At 56.2% G+C, this 21,924-nt stretch overlaps 1 protein-coding gene across 2 annotated transcripts in view; it reads right to left on the bottom strand.

The window, feature by feature from the left end:
• The window catches only part of LRRC8A (leucine rich repeat containing 8 VRAC subunit A), a 26,361-nt gene extending 4,437 nt beyond the window's left edge, over window positions 1-21,924 (bottom strand). The window contains exons 1-3 of one of the 2 annotated variants that reach the window (XM_033858789.2): window positions 21,894-21,924; window positions 18,418-18,524; window positions 2,480-4,644 (exon numbers count right to left, since the gene is read on the bottom strand). In XM_033858789.2, the coding sequence (XP_033714680.1) occupies window positions 2,480-4,636 (2,157 nt within the window). In that variant the 5' untranslated portion in view covers window positions 4,637-4,644; window positions 18,418-18,524; window positions 21,894-21,924. Of the gene's footprint in view, window positions 1-2,479; window positions 4,645-13,684; window positions 15,787-18,417; window positions 18,525-21,893 lie in introns of those variants that run through there. The other variant, XM_033858791.2, reaches the window with a different exon arrangement.

Here is a 21,924-nt window from a genome sequence, read left to right as displayed (position 1 = left end):
AAGGGACGTGAGACAGATTATCTGAAACCAAGTGGGAAGAACAGGACGCTCCTCAAGCCCTGGCCTCAGGGGAAAGTCCAAATTCCAGGGGCTCAGCTCACGGCTCCTCCCCCTGGGCTCTCAGCTCTCTGTGGACAGAGCCTCCTAGACTCTCGCTTTCCTCTTCACCTGGCTAACTCCTTGTCCTGCAGGGCCCCCTCCTCCAGGAGGCCCACCTGCCCTGGGGTAAGTCCGGGTTGAGGCCACTCCGCTGTGCCCCAGCCTAGTCTCGTCCACTGAGCTAAATGCTGGTTGCCTGTCTTTCCCTGAGAGAGGTGAGCTCAGGATGGGCAGCCGCTTGTTTGTTCCTAGGCCCCCAGCTCCCTGCTCCACACTAGGAGCGCTCAAAAAACATTCCCCAAATCAATGAACCAATGAATAACCAAACAAGTGGACGCCCACTTATCGAGGTATTCGTTAACATGAGTTTAAACCTAAGAAAACAGAGGCCGAGGGCCTGAGCCGGGCCACACTCGCCCCTGCCTGTCCACTCACACGAGGCCCATAGCCCGGGGTGGCTCACAAGGAACCGTCAGGCCCAGAGGGAGGAAGGGAGGGGGGCTCCTGCCTAAAAGGAGGAGCCTGACTAGGACTGGCCCAAGCGAACTTTTTTCCCTACAAAGGCCTCTAGCATTCCAGTGGGCGGGGACAGGACATGATTAAGCACTGTGCTGAACCGGGTGTCAGAGGGTCTCCTTCCTCGGGACAGCGACAGCGTGCCTGCCCCCAGCTCTTCCTGAGGGGTGACCTCAGCCAACAGGCATGACCTGGCAGCCATGCCTGGGGTGAGGAGCTGGGGGTGGGGACAGGTCGGGAATTGTACCCTCCACCCTCCACTGGCTGGTAAGGCCCATCAAGACCTGGTGGCCACACAGCTCCCGGGACAGAGTGGGCACCACGAGGGGTCCTTGGGATGCCCAAGGCAGCCCCGAATCCAGGGGCAATCTGGTCCCGCACTGTGCTCTGGGGGGGCCACTTGGTCCCCCTCAACATGCTAAAGGAGGTGTGTGTTTGTCCTATGCTCCCCAAATGGGGCTTCTCCCCGGGAGGCCAATTTTCCTGACCGGTGGGCCTGTCCCAGGCCCTGGAGGCGGATTCTCCAGAGTGAAGCAGCCTGGGATCTGACCTTCACCCCTGTACGTTCTCACACATGCACACAGGTATAATTTGAGGGAGGGAGAAAGGATTTGTCAAAATCTCTGTGGTTTACAGGGAGAGAGGCTTAGGGAAGACGGGAGGGGTTCTGGTGGTCAGAGGTCTGGGGTGCCTGGACCCTCCAACCTGGGTGATGTTGGAGAAGGCACGTCCTTTCCTAGAACGGGACATTTCAGGGGCTGCCTGCCTGCAGGCTGCTGGAGAGAGCTCCTGCCAGGAGGACTCACAGGGTGCCGGGAGCAGGGTGCCCAGCGCAGGGTGGACACAGAGCAGGAGCTCCATAAGCCCACGGGGCGGCTTCATGCTGCTGCCGGCAACAGAGGCGCAGAGGTGCTGGCTGGATTGGCTCTCCCTCAGCATCCCAACCCCCAGCCACGGGCTTCCATCACCCCTAGCCTCGCTGCGAGAGTGTCCACCCTGATACCACCCTCTTCACTGCAAGAGGGTTTCCACTCAGAGTAGGAACAAACCGGGAAGACGTTCTTTCCAATATCAACCTCCCTGCAGGGCCCCAGAAGAGGTGGGCAGGGCAGAGAGAGGTCCCCCCAGCAGCTGTGCCTTTGTTTCCACGGCAGAGGCCAGGCCACAAGGCCACAGGACCACTTGCCCTTAACCCTCACCTGCCTGCTTCCGCAGAGGGGCCCTTGGGTGGGGGGCTTGTCCAGACAGGCAAGAGGCTGGTGCACGGGAGCCGCCAGAGGTCTCGATCGTCTCCCGGGCATGGCCTCCAGTACCACGGGCCCACAACGGTTCGCACAATTTCCTCTCCAGAAAGGCAAGTGGTAACAAACCAGCCCCAGCTAAGCTCAACTCTGCCCTCTGCCACCCTCAAAACACAGAGGGGAAAGGGTGTGAGTGGCGCTGGGAGTTGCACCAGTCACCCACAAAGTTTCTGTCCCTGGTGGGCCCATCCTGGGCTCCAAATCTGGTCCAGGACAAGCTGAGAAAGACACTGCAAGCTCCAGGCTAAGTCCCACCTCCTACGACCGAGCTCTGAGAGAGCAGAGCAGGCCGTGGACCTCCTGCCCGTGCACATCACTGCCTTCGAGGAACCTGCCCAAGGCCACCTCGGGGACAGGCCCCGCCTGACCACACCATCCCTCCTGGCAGGTGACCTCTGCCACGTTCTGCGGCAGAGACGGCCTCCCAAGCCCACAGATTCTGATTCAGCAGGTCTGGTCCGGGGCCTGGGGATCTGTATTTTCAACCAGCTCCTCCCAGGGGGTCCTGGGAACCACAGCTGAAGACTCCACACCCAGGAGCACCCCCGCCACGAGCCACTCACCCGGTTGGCCGTGACGGCCAGGTTCTGCAGGTTCTGCAGGAGGCCGATGTCAGCCGGAAGGAAGGTCAGGTTGTTGTGGCTGAGGTCCAGGTAGCGCAGCTTGCGGCAGTAGAAGAGCTGCGTGGGGATCTTCTCGATCTTGTTGCGGTTCAGGTAGAGGCGCTCGAGGTTGGTGAGGTTGCCGATCTGGATGGGGATGTAGGCGATGTGGTTGTACCACAGCTTAAGGCAGGTGAGGCGGTGCAGGTGCTGGAAGCTGATGATCTCCTCGATGGTCTTGAGGTTGTTGTCCTTGAGGTCGATCTCCTGCAGGTTGTGGAGGCTGAAGATGGAGTGGGGGATCCGCTCCAGGTCGCAGCGGATCAGCTCCAGCTCCGTCAGGTTGGCCATCTTCTTGAGGCTGTTGAGCACGATGAGCTTGGTGCCCTCGTTGTTGATGGACAGCTTCTGCAGGTGCACGCCCACGTCCGTGACCACCTGTGGCAGCTTGCTCAGGTTGCTCTTGAGTCGCAACACCTTGAGCCGCTTGAGCTCGCGCAGCCCGTCGATGACGATGTAGCGGTTGTTCTCCGCGCTCAGGTTGCCTGTCAGATGCAGCTCCTCCAGCGTCTTCAGGCTGTAGATCCACAGCGGGATCTCCTTGATGTCCGTGAACTTGATGTGCAGCGCCCGCAGGTTCTCGCGCAGGAAGGCCAGGGCGGGCGCCTCGATCTTGGCGGCCGTGTGGTACAGCCACAGCTCCTTGAGGCCCGTGAGCTGCGCGATGCTGGGCGGGATGGTCACGTCGGGGATCAGCTCCAGCTTCAGCACCTCCAGCTCCACCAGGTCGAACACGGTGTCGGGGATGCCGCTGAGCATGAACAGGTGCAGCTCCAGCTTGTCCTGCGCGTTCTTGGTGAGCCGCTGCCGCAGTTTGTCCAGCGTCCACTCGTTGTTGAGGTTCAGCTGCCGCAGCTTGTTCTCACTCACCTCCGACAGGAAGACGGCAAAGCGCTTGGAGTAGAGCGGGTCGTACTGGTCGATGAGGTGCAGCATGAAGGCGAAGTCGTTCTTGACATCGGGGATGTCGCTGTAGCTGCTCTCCTCACGGATGGACTCGAACGAGTACTTCTTGAGGGAGCGCCGGAGCATCCACCAGAGCGTGTACATGCAGATGAGGCCATAGAAAATGACCAGGCTGATGTAGAAGGAGGCCAGGATCTTGAAGAGCGTGGCCAGCGGGTGGGCGCACCGGTACGTGCGGTAGCCCGTCAGGCTCTCGATGTCCACGGTGCAGTCCACGTCGAACTTGATGTTGTGCACGTAGTAGACAGTGTAGCAGATGATGAGGATGAATTTGATCACCTTGATGATGGTCTGCCGCATGTAGAGACGGTACACGATGTCCCCCTCCTCCACGTGGGTCCGGAACTTCTTCACCTTCTCGAACAGCGCCTTGGCCTGCTCCCCCTCCTTCTTGTCCAGCACGCCCGTCTCCGAGCGGTCCACAATGCCCTGCTCGATCCGAGACTTGGTTCGCTGCAGCATGGGCACGGTGGCCTCCACGTCCTCGCTGACCGTTGACGACTTCTTGTCCATGGAGCCGTTCATCTTGCTGAAGGCCGGCTTGGGGTCGCTCTCCTCCACCACCGTCTCCGACAGGGCTCGCGTGGTCCAGGGCGAGTCGAAGCACTTGAGCAGGATGGACACAAAATGCTCCAGCTTCGAGCTGGTGCGAGGGAACTTGAACCAGAAGTTGCTGCAGGCCAGGAAGATGAGTGTGTGCAGAAGCACCAGGTAGGGGAAGTACTTGGCGAACCAGTGCAGGCGGTTCTCGTAGCACACAGCGTCCACATAGTTGTACTGGTGCCGGTCCAGGTCATACTTGATGCCCGTGGGGCCAGTGTCGGGGGTCGGCAAGATGGTGGAGTTGGGGTAGCGGGGCTCTGGGCCGGGGGCCACCCAGCCCCGGAACGAGTCGTTGCAGGAGTCCTTGGTGACCCACTTACACGGCAGGCAGATCATCTTGTCCTGGGTGACCTGCAGCGTGCCGCCAAAAACTGCGATCATCAGCATGACGATGGAGATGTAGTCGGTGAACACGTCCCACCACGGCTTCAGGATCCGGTACGCTGGCTGCGTGTCCGCAAAGTAGCGGAGCTCTGTCACCGGAATCATGGTTCAACCTGAAAGGGACCCATGGGAGGGGGTTACTACAGGGTGGCCTGGCTTTCTGAAACCCAGGGATCAGAGGCAGGAGACAGTGGACCCACTGTCCAAAATTCTACCTCAAGTCTAGCTGTGAGTCACACTAGCTGGGCAACACTCATGGGCCAGCCCACGGATCGGCGTCTGTCCAGAAACCATATGTTCACCAAGTGGCTGGGAAACCACCAGAGGGAAGGCAGGCAGCCTCCCCATTCCATAGACAGGAAGGCTGAGCACTGAGATCCAGGTCACGCTGACAGACTGCGAAAGCAGCCTCACAGGGACCCCCACGTTTCAGCAGGAGCATTCCTGAATTCCTGTCTAGACCCCATCCTGCTAATGATCAGAACCAGAGGGGCTAGTTGAAAACTTCCAGCTCACTCGGAACCAGCTGCCACGAAGCTGCGCCAGTGGTCCGAAGAGATTTATTCAAAGTGTGAGAAAAGCCAAATGCAGAAGAGGGGGCTGAGTATGAACTCACTTTTTTTTTTTGTGGCTGTGCCGCGCAGTATGCAGGATCTTAGTTCCCTGTCCAGGGATCAGACCCATGCCCCCTGCAGTGGAAGCCCAGATTCCTAAACACTGGGCTGCTGGGAAGGTCCCTAAATACCTGTGTTTTGACAAATGGGTCTGTTTCTGTTGGGAGAGGCACAAGGGTGCCCAGGTTATGGGACGGGGCCACATTATTTTGATTATTCATAATATTAATAGTGACAATAGTAAGTAACGAACACTTCATAAAACAGGGCCTCCCTGCAAACACCAGATGCTTCCCATCTCATCTTCCTCGGGCACGCCGGGATGGGTGAGGACAGGAGGAAAGCAAACCTAGACCCCTTGAGGGAATAGAGGTGCTCAACAGAGAACGTGTGCCAGGCACCGGGCTGGTCCTTACCATGGAATCCTCCTCGTGGGGTCCCTTTGACATCCAGATGTAGGGTCTATCTTTGGTCCCATTTCACAGATGGGATGACTGAGGCTCAGGGGAGAGTCACCTGCCCAACGTCACTCTACTACTCAGGGCCAGAGCCGAGATCCAACTCAGGCCTGTCCCTCCACCTCCCCACTCAGATCCTCACCACTGCACAGCCTCGCCATCCACCTGCCCAAGGCCCCACGCAGGGCAGGGCCAAGAGATAGAGCCCAGGAGTTCAGCTTCCCTGCCCCCGCGGGGTTCCCAGAGCTCAGGTCACCGCAAGGCCAGCAGACACCACCACCACCTTCCCTGAGCCGGCGGCTCCAGCCCAGGGGGTCAGCCCTCCTGGTGAGGCCGGGACTCACAGGCCAGGGTGAGAGCCTGCCCCACAGGAAGGCCCGGGCCCTCTAATGACCAGCTGGCCCCTCACACCACCCACACTCCTGGGCAAGCAGCCGTCCAGGGGAGGGCCTGCTGAATCACGCAGCCGGCCCCCAGCTGAAAGACACCCCGACACTCCTCCCTCCCTTCCTGGCTCCCCGAGTCCACATCCAGGCAGGCGCCCAAAGACTGGGGGCCGGAAGGTAGGAGGGGCCAGGACGGAGGACCCAAGGATGTGCAACAGCCTGCCCCGGAGAGTCCAGGACGAGACTGCCAGGGCAGGATGCCAGACGCTGGGGGTGGGGGCTGATGACCAGGCAGGATGTGGTTGCAACCTCACTGTTTCGGGGGAGTGGGTGTGTCACGTACTGGAGAACACTCAGCCTCTCCCGGTGAGGAGCTGTCTCTGGGCCCCTGCTGTCCTGGGGCTTTGCTTATGTCGCCTTCCTAACTCCTTCTGGGTCTGAGGTGGGAACTGTCCACAGCTCCGTCACAGGTGAGGGACTTGAGGCTCCAAGAGGTAGGAGACAGTCCCATCCACCGAGCGTGTCTGGCTCCTCCCGCCCCCGCCCCCCGGCCCCCAAACACCTGTCTCGAAGCACGCTCTAAGCTCTCCGTTTAGCCCCTGGCCCGTTCCTCTATGGGTAGTAAATGTGACCAATGAAACGCCCTTGCCCCAGGGGGCTCTCGGGCCAGTGTGAGCGTGTGGGGAGGGGTGGGAGAGACAGAGGAGTGTCCAAATAACGAGACTCGAGTCAGGGCAGGGGGCAGCCATGGCTATGGCAGGAGAGATGGATGCCACCTCCCTGCTGAGAAGGGCTTCGTGCAGGGGACGGTCCTGTGCTGGCCCCGAGGCTGCTGGTGCCTCCTCAGCCCAGGCCGGCGCCCGTTCCACTGTGCCGAGGAGGCCTCAGAGGTTCAGAGCCAGGGGCCCAGGTCACACAGCTTAGAAGGGCAGGCCCGGCCTCGTGTGGGGGACCTGTCTGGGAGGGGTCACCCTTTAGCTGCATCGTGTTTCTGCCTCACCTCTGCCACCAACTCACTGTGGGGCTCTGGACAAGTCACTGCCCCTCTCTGATGGCGAAATCTGGAAAGAAGGGGAAATCTGGAAATTTCGGGGAAATCTGGAAAGAAGGTGCAGGTGCCAAAGCCCAGGCTTTAGTCCCCAGGGTGCCAGGGACCGCGCCTTCCCCACGACTGGCCCCAAGAGGAGACGGCCAGGTGGTCGGGGCAGCCCCTCTGAAGTGGAGGTGACAGGGGGCAGCCAGCAGCCGAAAGCATGTGACCTGTGTGCAGGCCAGGGCTCTGCTGCTGCCTTGGCCTCGGGCAGGGTCCTCCCTGGCTCTCAGCCTCAGGTTCTTCACAAATGCCAGGGGCAGATTCCCCGCAGGGCTGCCCGAAAGAGCCCAAGGGACTCCATGCTTCTAAAGCACTTAGGACAGAGTAGGGCAGCAGGCAGTCTGCACTGGTGTCATCAATCTTCAACCTTTCCTCCAGATGCTGCTGGAGGACAAGGGTCTACCGCACACAGCAGGTGCTCAATAACGGTATCAAGAGAGCGCCTGAGGAGGGATGGGGAAGAAGTGGGGCGGGGAAGGGCGGGGCCTGGGTGGTGGGTGGGGCCACAGCTTCAGATGGGCGGGGCAAGGGAGGAGGCTGAGGCAGCTTTGGGTCCCCTCCCAGTTCCTGACCACCCCTGAGGGCCCTGGGGGGAACAGCTCCTTCTGAGAATGATGGCCCAGCCCAGAATCCTCAGGAGCCCAAGAGGTGCACACTGTTTTGGCACCCTTTCTTTTTTTCTCACAACAGTTTTATTGTGGTAAAATACACAAAATATAAAATTTACAATTTTAACCATTTTGAGTGTTTTAACCGTAACAGTTCAGGGGCATTAAGTACATTCACTTTGTTGCGCAACCATCGCCAACCATCCATCTCCAGAATTCTTTTCACCTTGCAAAACTGAAACTCTGTCCCCAGTGAACACGACTCCCCATTCCCACCTCCCCAGCCCCTGGCAACCACCATTTTCCTTTCTATCTCTATGAATTTGACTACTCTAGGTATCTCATACAAGTAGAATTATACAATATTTGTCTTTTTGTGACTGGCTTCTCTCACTTAATGTAATGTCCTCAAGGTTCATCTATGTCTTAGCAGGTGCCAGAATTTCCTTCCTTTTCTAGGCTGAATAATATTCCTCATGCCCATTTTATAGATATGGAAACTGAAGCTTGGGGAGAGAAGTCACATGCCCAACTTCACACTGCCTGTCAGGGATTAGAGGCCACCTTCAAACCCAGTTCTGGGGTGGAGCGCTTCCAGGAAGCCACTCAGATGGAGCAGATCCCAGCTGACAGCTGCCCCAGGGCACACCTGGGGGTGGTCAGGAAAGCACCATAAGGGAAAAGGGGCCTGTTTTCCTAGTTACGGAGAGTTCCCTTTTCAGGAAGTTTCCTGTAGGCAGTGCATTCATCCCTTCCCTGCACTGAGGCCTCCGGTCCTCCGCAGCCAGGACGGCCCCTAGCAGAGGTGTGCAACAGCTTCTCTCCTGGGGCCTCCGTTTCCCCGTCAGGAAGGGAACAGAGAATCTGTCATGGATGTGCCCACATTTTGTATAAGGTGGTCAGGGTACCAAGGGGCACGTGATCCAGGCCTCCGCCCACCTGACACCTCCCTTCCCACTGGCACCACTACAGACACTCCCTGGGCCTGGCAGTACCTGCCTACAGCCAGCAGGGAGGGAGAGGCACCTCCAGCAGCCAAGACTCGGTTCCCCATCCACAAAATGCACGTGGTAACAGGTGCCCTGCCAAGCTCTCAGGACTATCAGGAAGTCACAAGAGGGAGGTTTCCCCGGCAGCCTGTGGGGGGGATCTCAGGCAGGTGGAGAGCAAGGAAGAACGGTGATAGGAGCTTGGAGGGAGGGGGCCTGCCGGGCCAGCCTGCGCTCTGCCACTCAGCAATGGAGTGACGCTGGGCAGATGACTTCACCTCTCTAAGCCTTAGTTCCCCCATCTGTGGAATGAGGCTAAGACAGATGCAGACCTGGCCCCCGACAGCAATCCTGACTTCAACAGGCAGTCGATGGGTAGATGAAAAGAGCGCAGAACCTGAGCACGAAGGAAGGAAATGGAAGGAGAAAAAGCACCCAAGACGCCTGCCCTGACACCTGGCAAAGGGGCAGAGTTAGGTGGGGCCAGGCACAAAGGAGGCGGGCAGAAAGCAGATCCTGGTCCCTTAAAGAAGCCTCTAGAATACAACAGGGCCTTTTCAGCAGAATAAAGGAGCTCTGTATGTAATGCCATTTTGGAAAAAAGCGAGAGCCAGAATAATAAATAAATACAATCCCATGCTGATAAACCCTGACCAACTCGGGGAACGGCTCCCTCTTAGAGTGGGAATAGGAGGCAGGATGAAAGGAAACTGGAATTTTTTACCAGCATGCCTTACCTTTGTGATTGAAAAGTAGTACAGAATTTAAAATAAATACAGTCTAGAAGAAAAGAAAGAAAAAAATAAGCTCTCAGGTGGAGAGTTCAGGTGTTCTTTTGTGGCTCTCAGAGGGCAATCTCGGGAGGGTGATGGGGAGTCGGGTCAGATCAGATCTCTGCCCCAAGAGATGGAGAATTTGCAGAGGATCCTGAATAGAGGGCAAAGATTAAAGGGTTGAAAGCGAGGTGGCTGAGAAAGACAAAAAGGCCCCATGCCCTGCTGTCCCCTGAGCTCCAGCCCAGCTAATCCTCCTTCTTCCAGAACAGATGCATTGTTTAAAGCTACAGACTGTGCCCTCCTGGAGGTCAGGGCTTGACACCCACCAGTGAGGTGGGGTTCACCCTGGCTGTACCAGGTAAAGCTCATGGGCAAGAGACCACCAAGGGGTGGGGATGGGGGTAGACTGGGAGCCCTACAGGATGGGGACCACTCCAGATCCATCCCAGTCTCTGTGCAGAGCCCGGAATACCGAAGGTAGAGTAAAGGTTTGCTGAACTGGGCTGAGCCAGGGGGGAGAGGAAGTAGGAGGGAGGTTGGCAATTGTCAGGGAAAGACTCTAGGACAAAGGTTTAGTCACAGGAACGTTCATCACGGTGTTATTTATACCCCAGGAAAATTGGAAACAATCTAGATGCCTGTTACTGGGTGATTGGTCAATACCTATTAAATGATCAGATGATGGAATACTATGAAATAATGAAAACATGTTAGAGCAAAACACTTGATGACATGACAAAATATGTTAAATGCAAAAAGTAGGTAACAAAACTGTGACAGAGTTAAGAAGCCTCCTGCAGTAACTTAGACGTATATTTGAAAAATATTGGCGGTGAGATTAGCCTGCTGTTTATAATCTTTTTTTCACCCCAAACTTACCTCTATTTTCTGTTATAAGCATATGTTTACTGAGGTAATTAAGAAAAAAGATTTAAAAAAATCAAGATTCCAAAGGATCAAGAATAGCTAAAACAATTCGGAAGAATAACGTGGGAGGAGACTTCCTATAAAGCTCTAGGAATGCAGCCAGTGTGGTGCTGATACAGGGATGGATGGATGGACCAGAGGGTTGGAAGAGCGAGCCTAGAAACAGACCCCGAAATTTCTGGAAACTTAGACATGACAGTGTCTATGCAGGTTCGGGGGAAAAAATGGGTGTCCATGAAAGGAGCTGGCTTAGTTACTCACATGAAAAAAGCATAGCCCCATCTACCTCCTTACAGGAAAATAAATTCCAATGAGTTAAAGACCTAAAGTAAAACTTGAAAGTGTTTAAAGAAAAATCTAAGAGACCATCTCGATGGCTTTAAGACAGGGAAGGATTTCTTATCACAAAGAATACAAATCCTTACAGGAAGAGATTGATCTATTGATCACATTAAAGTTAAAATGCATGCACATCAAAGGACATAACAATAAACAAATGAAAAGAACCCACAGACCTGGAGGAGATATTTGCAATAGGTATAACTACCAAAGGATTAGTATCCAGAACAAATATAGAACTGCTACAAATATACGAAAAAGACAATCCAACAGGCAAAAAATGGCAAAACGTACGGCTAGACAATTTATGGGAGAAAAATACAAAAGGAAATTCATGGATGAAACAATTCTTAATCTCATTACTAATAGGGGAATGCAAATTAAGACAGTCACATGCCATTTCGCTCCCTTGCGATTGGCAAGAATGTTGAATTCTTAAATGAGGAGATAGAATGTATGTATGCATCCTCTAAGGGAGCAATTTCGCTCCTAGGTAAAGATCTTAGAGAGTCACTTTACACATACGCATGAAGCCATAGACAAGAATGGTCACTCCGGAGCTGTTCCTAATAGCAAAACATCAACAACCTAGGTGTCCATCAACAGGAGAAAGTATAAATTGCTCTAAGCATCTGGTGAAATGCTAAAGCAGTAAAGTTAGTGAACTTCAGCTACACGTACCAACATGGACAGACCCCAAAACAAGCTATAGAATAATACATACCTTATATAAGGTTTTCTGTAATGTACATATCCAAGTGTAGTGAAGGTATAAACACATGCACGGGGGCTTCCCTGGTGGCGCAGTGGTTAAGAATCCGCCTGCCAATGCAGGGGACACGGGTTCGAGCTTCGGTCCGGGAAGATCCCACATGTCACAGAGCAACTAAGCCCACGTGCCACAACTACTGAGCCTGCGTTCCAGAGCCTGCGAGCCACAACTGCTGAGCCTGTGTGTCACAACTACTGAAGCCCTCGCGCCTAGAGCCCGTGCTCCGCAACCAGAGAAGCCACCGCAATGAGAAGCCCCCGCTCACCGCAACTAGAGAAAGCCCATGCGCAGCAACGAGGACCCAACACAGCCAAAAATAAATAAACACATGCATGGAGAGCCCCAAAACCAAGATTCTAGAGAGGGAAGAAAATGGGATTGGGGAAGAGGCTTATATTGTGCCTGAGATGATTTGAGACAGGGAGAGAGAGAAGGTGTGTGTGTGTGTGTGTGTGTGTGTGTGTGTGTGTGTGCGTGCGTGTGCGTGTGTGTGTGTGTCTCTGAAGCAATTATTGCCAAACATGAAAGTCGAACAAAGCTGAGCCCTGGGTACAAAGATATCTGCTCTAGTTTTATAACGTTCATGTGTGCTTAAACTATTTCCTACAAAGTTTACCGGAACAAAAGCAACTGTTTCTACTCCTGGCTGCTCCTCTCTCTGGTCCGCACACCTGCTGGGCTCAGCTGGGGGCAGCCTCTACTAGATGATCGCCAGGGCAGCAGATTCAGGTCCTCCTTCCAACTGGCCTGCTCCTGGCTGGCGCAGAGGCACCTGCGGCCTTTGAGGACACTGAAGGATGCAGCATCACCCCTGCCCAGTCCTGCCCTGCCCCAGGGAGATGCAGAAGTGTGTAGGATGCAGCTAGACCCTTCCCACTGTGCAGCACACGCAGGTGCAGAGAAGCGGGACCAGCTTCCTGCAGCAGAACTAGGGCAACCCAGAGAGCCCCTCTCCTCCCCGTGGTGGCAGGCAGATCTCGGGGAGTGTGAAGAGCAATAGCTTCAGAACTGGGGAGACATGGGTTCAAATCCAACTCAAGCATGAAGTAATTCCATGACGCCAGGCAAATTATTTAGCCCAAGCCTCCATTTTTGCAACTTTAAAATAAGAACAGTGCTACCTACCTCACAGATCTGTATACAGTGACCCAAAAGATGTCCAAGGGATATTAAGTAATAATAAAAGATGTTGACCAGCATATAATATGATATATCATGCATGATAAAACAATATAAAATGTCACAAAACAACAAATACTTCATGATTCCAGTATGTGGTACTTAAATTTGCTACTTTTGTGAGAAGAAAAAAATACTTGGCCAAAAAACAAAAGACCTCCCTCACCAAGTCGTTTCTAAATATTATAAGAGTTTACAAGAAGTACCTGCCATCTATCATGTAAGGAAAAGGTTAGCTTGCCCCTGCCTGCCCTACCCAGGTAACACACACACTTCGACAGGGCGCAGGGAAGCAACACCTCAGGGTGGGTGAGCTCAGACCCTGGGACGAATGACTTTTCTTCTCTAAGCCACAGTTTCTTCACCTGTAAAATGGGAATATTACAGTACCTCGGAGGCTTATTGTGAGAATTAAAAATAACATAATGCATATATTATGGGACAACCCAAGGCCTGGCACAGAGGAAGGTGCACTATACTTATCCCAACCCACATGCCATTGCAGAAACCCACCCAGAATTTAGTGGGGGACACCCAGGAGAGCGCTGAGCCACAAGCACAAATACCTCCAAGCTTCCCCAAGGCCCCCAGGACCTCCCAGGACTCAGAGACCGCACTCAATGGCCTTGAACTTCTGGAGCCCAGGCTCAGGACCCCAGGACAGGACAGAGACAGAGAGCTGGTGAGCGGTTCGCAGAACCACCCCTTAGGTGTCCAGCCTAGTCCACATTGTTGATTTCCTCCTGAAGCTTCTCACAGATGGGGAAAGAAGTCAAAGAAATGACAGCTGCCCCCTTGGGCGACCACCCAAGCATGCTCCACCCCCATGCTGGCCTGCAGAGATTCGGCTTTCACACCTGAGCCGCGGCAGGCAGGCTAGGCTGTGGGTAAACAGGGCACAGAGAGCCTTTTGTTATAGCCCAAATAGAGAGGCTGGGAAAACTTCCCAGGCGGGAGGGAGGGGAGGCAGGAGGCTTGCACCCCTCACCCCTCCTCTCGCCCCTCCTCCTACCTTGGGGAGGCTGTCCCTCCAAGGCTCTCCCAGGGAAGGGGGAAGGGCCACACCCAAGAGGCTGGAGGAAGACACTGGGTCACAGGTCTTGTCCTGGGAGTGCTCTGGGCCTGTGAATCTGCTCCTCGGTCAGCACCCTGGGGCCTCTTCTGCTCCCAGAGCAGGAGGGGAGGAGAGGGCCCGCTCTGGTGCACACGGCCCGCACCCGCCCCAGCACGGGCACTGCCCTGGAGGTCCCCACACCCAGCCGGGGAGAGTGCAGGCTTGGGGCACCACCTGGCTCCCTGCACCCTGCGTAGAAGGGCACACCCTCACTTTCCCAGAGGGGAGACGCCCAGGGTGGGAGGGGGGAGGGAACAAGTTTCCGTTCCAAACTCCTCTCCATGTGGGCTGGGCCTCCCAAACAGGTTGGTCCTCATGCTTCTCATGCAAACTTGCAAGGGTACAGGCGGCCTGGTGGGGGGGAGGGTGACAGGTGAAGGACACCCACCTGGGGCTTGCGGCCATGGCTCCCCGAGCCAAGCACTCACAGGCAACAGCCCAGGCCTGAGGCTCAGGCCGTCCCCTCACCCCACCAGGCTGACGTGTTACTGACATGAGCTCCGGGTCACTGACGTGGACTATGTGCCAGCACTGCGCCTGGTACTTCCTGGGCCTTGGCCCCCAATTTCCAGAAACACAGGTACGGCGGCTCCCCACTTCACCAGCATGTGACCTTGGGAAAGTCACTTCCCTCCCAGGGCTCTGGTTTCCTCATTCATGAAGTGGCCACTGAGTCTATTCCTGGTAGGGCGGTGGTGAGGACTGAATGAGGCGGTCCATAGAAAGCTTTTGGCTCAGGGCCTGCCACGCAGTAAGCCTCTGTAACGTCAGCTGCTGTTACCATCATGGGATGGTATCAGTCCCTTTAGGGGTGTGAAATCTGAGGCCCAGAGAGGTTAACTGACCTGCCCAAGGCCACACAGCTAGAAGAAGATGGTGGGGAAGATCACCCAGGTCTGCCTTTCCATTGTGCCCACCTGTCTCAAAGGCCAGCAGGTCTCCTGGACCTACCTGGGCACCCAGAGAACCCTGGAAATGCTTCCTGGGACAAGACCCCCATTTCCGGAGGGGTACATGGAATCAAGGTCTCTGCAGGGAACTCTAGCAGGCCATACTCAGGAAACTTTGGTGGGGGAGCCCAGCTCTGGGTTTGAGCCCGGAAGCCAGGTGCTGGGTCTGGGCCCATGGCGGGCAGAAGGGCCTTGAAGACAGGCCTCGATCTGCTTTGAACACCAGCGCTGCTTTCCTGGACAGCGCATGAAAAGTGGGCAGGAGCGCCCACGGGAGGCCGCAGACTCATCTGCTGAGATCGAAGGGGATTGGGACCAAGGGGGCCTGGCCGAGGGTAAGCCGTCTGTCGCCTGGCTCTCTGGGCTGGTGGGGGGCTGCCCCCAGGGATCCCGACCCAGGCCACCAGCCGGGAGATGTGACAGAAGGATTCCTATGCCGCCCCACCCGGTCAGCACGTTTGCCAACAGGTCAACTCTGCCAGGGGCATGAGGTTGGCAGTGGCGCCTCTGAGGGTGCCCAGGTGCCATGTGAGAGCCATGGAATTTTACAGCCACTTTTACTCCAGTGGAACATGGCTCCTGGCATGAGGCTGTCGCGCAGTGTCTATTTAATTTTGAGGTTTTACGTCCTCAAGAGACAGTTAAACAAAGAACTTTTTACGAGATGTGAGATGCAGTAGAAACGCGTCGGGAAAGCGCACAGGGAGATGTTTGTGGCTGGGTGTAAGAGCTGTTCTAGAAACCTCATCCGCTTGCACATACACACGGATATCCAGGGCCTGAGGGAGCCCAGCCCCGCTTCTACACCAAGGGCGACCCTTCTGGCGGCAGCTGGTGGGGACCGGCGCCGACAGAGTCGCGCTGGTCAGTGTTGGCCGGCACAGTCGGAAGACCCCCAGCCTCACGACGGCCTGCAGAGTGTCTTCAAAGTGCAGGTTCCTAGGCCCACCCCCCAACTTGGACTCTGCAGGGCTGCGGTGATGGGTCCAGGGGAACCAGCATTTTGAACAAGCTCTCGGGAGACTCTGAAGCACCCCGAAGCCCGAGAACCTAGAGAAAGAGACAAACGGAAGGTGGGGTAGAAAGAGCACAGGCTGCCAAGGCAAACAGACCCGGGTTCACATCCCGGCTCTGCCACATGAACTGTACGACTTTGGGCGGGAGCCCTCATGCCTCGAGCCCTGGTCTCCTCGCCTGTAAAAGTGACACAACCTCCCCCAGGAGACGGTGGTGGGTAAGATGGCAAACTTCACAGTGACCGGCGCGCCGCCTGGGCTCGGACCGCGGCCACCGTGGACGTGAAGGCTCTGCTGCTGGAAGGAGGGCGAGCAGAGCATCATCCACCGAGAGGCCAGCTCCCGGGCTCCCACAGGAAGCGGCCCGAAGTGGCCTGTGCCAGAAGGAAAACGACTCCAGGAAAGACTGGGAGAAAGAAACAGGGGAGAGGGAGAGGGTCCCGACGGAGAGCTGAACGCCGCCGGCCGAGGGACGCGTCTCTGCACAGACCTCACCCCCAGGGCGGTCCCTGCCGAGCCAGGCTGCCAGGCCGGGGATTCCTCCTGCCGAAACCCGGCCTGAGGTGTCTACGCCCCAGCAGAGCATCTCTAGACCCAGGTCCCAGGGCAGCCCCCCCCCCCCGCCCCTAACCCCGTTGCCTCACCTGTCCACCCTCACGGCTAAAACCTGAGAGGAGCGTCCAGGGGGACCAAGATCGGGCTGTCCACCAGGACAGTCAGGTGAAAGGACTCAGGGCCAGGCTCAGGCCAACGCAACACAGCAGCCCCTGCCTCAGGCAGACAGAGGAGGGCCAAAACCTGGAGGCTAAAACCTCTCAGGCTGGCCCATGCCATTCCTCCCTGGCACAGAGGAGGAAGTCTGACCTCAGATAAGTAGGACCTGCTGCTTCCTGCTCATCACTGGCCAGAGACCTCGGCTCAGTCTTCCCTTCTTGCGGGGGGAGGTAAGAGTTCCTCAAAACCAACAGGAAACTCCTACAGGGCAGGGCTGGGGTTTGCTGACCTTGTCCCAGTAAACAGGATAGTCAACAAAATCACACATCAGGCACTTCCCACCGCCCTCTTCTGACGGGACTCACCCACAGCTCTACCCTCGCCTGGGAAAGACGTCCAGGGCGGACCATTAAATGAAACGAGAGCTAGGTGCAAACCAGCAGCTCTAACAGGACTTGGTTTTAGGAAAATAAGCAAATGGTAAAAATACATGTGGGAGAACCTACCCCTCCTCACTCAAATCTCTGGAGATAGAGATCAAGGGAGACTCTCACTTTCTACATGACATTAAAACCAAGACATTATAGGGACTTCCCTGGTGGTGCAGTGGCTAAGAATCCACCTGCCAATGCAGGGGACACGGGTTTGATCCCTGGTCTGGGAAGATCCCACATGCCGCGGAGCAACTAAGCCCGTGCACCACAACTACTGAGCCTGCGCTCTAGAGCCCGCAAGCCACAACTACTGAGCCCACGCACCACAACTGCTGAAGCCCGTGCGCCTAGAGGCCATGCTCCACAACAAGAGAAGCCACCGCAATGAGAAGCCCCCACACTGCAACGAAGAGTAGCCCCCGCTCGCCACAACTAGAGAAAGCCCACACGCATCAACGAAGACCCAATGCAGCCGCCAAAAAAAAAAAGCCTAGATGGGAGAGGTGGAGGCAGGGAGCCCTCGGACACAGAACAAAGGACCCCAGCCCAGGATTCCAGGACCTGGCTCAGGTCCCACATCCCTGCCTTCTTCCCGATGAGTTTGGACAAGTTGCTTCCTCCCTCTGAGCCCCAGTTTCCACGTCTGTAAACGGGGGATCAAGGCCACTCCCTGAGCTTCCGCAAATGACCAAAGAGATCACTGATAAGGTTTGTTTTACAAATTATTAAGCAGCTTATACATACACCTGCTATGATTAGGGAACACGTTCTAAGACACCCTGTGCTACCTTCCCTATATCAACATATTTAATCTTCAAAATACCCTAAAGGAAGGCAAGGTGCTAATATTATCCTCTTTCCATAGATGAGGAAACTGAGGCTCAGAGAGGTACAGTGACTGGCCCACAATCACTTGTCAAGCATGTGACAGCTGGGACTCAAACCCAGGTCTGACTACAAAGTCTGGGTCCTAACCAGTGCACGCTCCTGCCTTTGGAAACTGTTTTCCAAAGCACAGGACGAGGAACCCCCGTCCCCAGAGACGTCCACGTGATCAAATAAGTGTGGGGAAACACGACTTGCTAGCTCCCTCTCAGAGACTCGCCATGCTCTCAGTGAGCTCTGAGACATCCTTCAAGGCTCTGAGAAGTCCTGCAGCACAGACTACAACAAGATATTGTTCCCGGAGTCACCTGACCACTGTGACCAAAGACACTGGTGTTCCACAGAACACACCTCAGGAAACGTGGTCATGAGACAGCATGAACCACCACCCAGAGTGACAAAAGCCAGGGGTTCACCATACAAGTTCACGCCAGCCTGAGTATGGCAGCCACGTACTACTCAGCTGGCCACTGAGTCAGGAGAAGGAGGAAGAATTCTGTTTCCTGACATCTCTGCCCTAGAAGCCCAGGCCTTCCAGCGAGAAGAGCAAAGGGCTGCAGGGACAGAGACACCACCCTTTGCCCTCCAGGCACCTGCTCGGCTGGCCTGGAGGGTGGGGGCCCAGTCCTTACCCTGCGGAAGGCTCTGCTATCTGCGAGTTGGCTGTCGGTGCTGAGGCTGGCCCACGTCTGTCTGGGCAGGGTCCTGGCATTCCTTTTGCTCCATGGAAGCTGCCTCCCTACAAGGAAGCAAGAGCTACAGTCAGCAAGGACGTGTGTGACTATCAGCGTTACCTGCTGTGCTGCCGACAGTTTCGGAGCCCCTGCTCGGTGCAGGGCCTGGGCTGGGCTCTGGGGTGATGACAGAGAATCAGATGGTCTGCGGGGGATATGCCAAGGCAACAATTACAACTGGCTCTTGAGAGCCCAGGGCTCTGCTGGGGGGAGCCCGGGCCCTATGGGGACATGGAAGAAGCACTAGACCTTGACTAGTAGGGTCAGGGAAGGCTCCCCAGAGAGGGTGTTGCCTGAGCTGACTGCTGGGGAAGAGTGGGAGTTGGAGAGAGAGCATTCCAGGGAGAAGGACCAGCACATTTGCCTGGAGGGGAGAGAACACGACATCTAGAGCCTGCTGAGTGTCCTGGCTGGATCTAGGACTGGAGGCGGGAAGTGGCGAGAGGTGAGCTACAGAAGGGTGAGCTGGATCCAGGCAGAGACACACCCTCAACCCAGACACATGAGTTCGACTCAAACACAAAACCCAACCATTGGGCTTCCCTGATGGCGCAGTGGTTGAGAGTCCGCCTGCTGATGCAGGGGACACGGGTTCGTGCCCCGGTTCGGGAAGATCCCACATGCCGCGGAGCGGCTGGGCCCGTGAGCCATGGCCGCTGAGCCTGCGCATCCGGAGTCTGTGCTCCGCAACGGGAGAGGCCACAACAGTGAGAGGCCCGCGTACCGCAAAAAAGAAAAAAAAAAAAACAACCCAACCGTCATCTATAGTCAAGAACTGTTTAGTGAGCATCTACTACATGCCAGGCACTCTGCTCAGAACTGTTCACAGGAGGGAACAAGACAAGTTAGGAGGGCGGGGAGAGAAGTGTGGTCAGGCTACAGCAGGGTAGGGGGAGTATTTAAGCCAGCCAGGCGCTGGGAGTGTGACCCAGCCATCAAGGGAGGCCAAAGGACAAGGAGGAGTTAGCAGGAAGGGGGACGAGGAGGCGTGGTTACACAGACAAAGGGATCGTGGAGCCTTTCAGCTGTTTACACCACTGAACATTTATCACACCTACTCAATGCTAGGCACTGTGCTAGGAGGAAAGAAGCAGAAGATGGTCTCCAGCCTCACAGGGAGACAGTCAGTAACCTGGCAATCCCACACAGAGTGATGGCAGCTAGACAGCGAAGCACCTGCGTCTGTAAAGGCACAGAAGCCATGGGAGCCAGTCTCTACCCCAACCCCTCCCCTCCTCGGCAAAGAGAGGGATACCCACGGAGGCTGGGAAAGCCAGTCACTTGCCCATGACAGAGACAGGCCCAGAACTCAGGCCTCTGGACTCACTGGCACTGATTCTTCTAACCCTTCCTCTTCCAGGAAACACACACTGACCACCCCCTACACATTCACCCACAGCTGATGCCTCTTTCCTCTGGGTTGCCTCTGTAATATTTCTAGTATTATGCTGGCCACTGTATCAATGTATTCCTGTCTGCCTTTCCTCCCAGACTGTAGCCAGGGACTGTGTTCTCGTAGCACCATTCCTGGCCCAGACCAGGCACTTACCAAAGGATGGTTGAATGAATGAATGAATGAGTCAAGGGATGGAGAGATGGTGTGCTGAGCTCCAGGGCCCCACATCCAACCCATCTGACTCCCCGTGAAAGTCTGTGAAAACCCAGAATCACCTCCACTCTCAGGAGAGTCAGGAACCAGGCCGATCCCTTCGCTCCAACTCCTGCAGGCGAGGTCCAGGCCAAGCCAGCTCCCTGAGTTCTGACCTACTGGGGCAATCCTCAGGAGCTTCCACTACCCAGAAAGGCCATTCGAAGTTTGCAGAGGAAACAGCTTCCTAGCGGATGTGCCCAAGGGATGGAGTATTTGGTTGAGTTCCAGGAGGAAGTCACAAATATTTCTTGGGCTCCTGTGCTGTGCCTCACAGCCCCCAGAAGGCAGAGGGGCATTAGAGCTAACCCCAAAGAATCTCTAAAACTGGGAAGACAGGGAGGCAGGGCCCAGTCATTCATGCCCCAGCACCTCTCCAAAAGCCAGTCCTCCAGCACTGTCATCTGTCCTTGCCTCCCCTCCTGAGCCAGAGGAAAACTTGACCTTCACGAAGGCAATGCCAGTGTGACTGAGCCATGGGCACTGCCCAGTCCCTCTGAACGAAGCTCTCACTCCCCCATCCCCTCCACAGGAGGGATCACCAACATCAGACCTCCTCCTCCTGCCTCCAGTCTGTCTGTCTGCCACTCTGTCTGCTCAAAGGGCAGGATACAGTTCTTCAGGGGTAAAAGGTACTCCTAATGGAAAAGGTGGGAGAGGCCCCTGGGAGCCTTTCAGCTCCCCCAAATCCTTCCTCCACAATTTAGGCCCAAAGTTCCTTTCCCGCACCAAGCTCTCTCCCTCCTCATCCTCACACCTCATCCTCAAAAGGCTTCCGGGGGTGGGGCAGCAGAAGAGCCCTCCGGGGAGCATGGTCACCAAGGGGCGGCCCCACCCTTCCAGCCAAGTCCCCACCAGGAGGAGGTTGCCAGCCACCCCCCAACCATCTCTCCTCCTTTCCAAAAAAGGCAGCACAGGCATCAGCTAAGAACCAGCCCAATCTTGGTTCAGTCCAGTCCAGACCAGGGGAAAGAAGCAGTCAACAAAAGAAGCAGAATCATCATGAACCTCAAGAACCAGCGTTTATGCTGCTTCAGCTGGGCAGCCAACTTTGCTGGGTCTCCAGCCCAGACCTCATCAGACCTGGCTCTCAGGCCCATCAGGATGCACAGGACACCGGCAGGGTCCGGAGCCTCAGACCCTGGACTGGGCTTCCCAGCAACCCCAGCCCAGCCAGGCCCCACAAGCATAGCCAGGGATCTGCCCCCAAGTCAGGGCACAGTTCCAGCCCAGTCAAGAGGAGGGAGGGGTGTAAGGGAAGAGGAGGGGGCCAGGAACCCAGGAGAAGAGAGCAAGCGGAACCTTTGAAAACAGAAAAAAAAACTGCCAAGGAGAAAACCCAGAGGTGGAACCTCTAGTAAGGGGGGCGTGTGTGTGTGGAGGGGTGAGGATCTGGGGGAACCCAGGAGATGACAAGGGGACCTGGGGAGCCGAGGCGGAAACTCCCGGTTATGTAGAGCGCAGGGAGGCACTGGGGTGCCTGGGAGGGGGCTCGCGCGCCGCGGCACCAGAGAGAGGCGGGGGGGGGGGGCCCGGTGACCCGGGGGATGGGGAACCCGGAGGTAGGCCGAACTGAGCTGCCGCGGGAGGCCCCGAGGGAGCCGGCCCTGGCGGGCAGAGCCCAAGCTACCCAGGGTGCCCGGGGCCAGCCAGCTGGCCGGGGACGTACAGGAGTGGATTTCGAGAGGTGACAGCTCGCACCCCCTTCCCCACCCCACCCACTCACCTGGGCCCGCCGCGCGCGGCCGCCCAGCCGG

This window comes from Tursiops truncatus, chromosome 6 (genome assembly GCF_011762595.2).
Source record: "Tursiops truncatus isolate mTurTru1 chromosome 6, mTurTru1.mat.Y, whole genome shotgun sequence".
Classification (NCBI taxonomy): domain Eukaryota; kingdom Metazoa; phylum Chordata; class Mammalia; order Artiodactyla; family Delphinidae; genus Tursiops; species Tursiops truncatus.
Note: the sequence above shows the minus strand (reverse complement) of the source record. Positions and strands in the feature narration are given on the sequence as shown.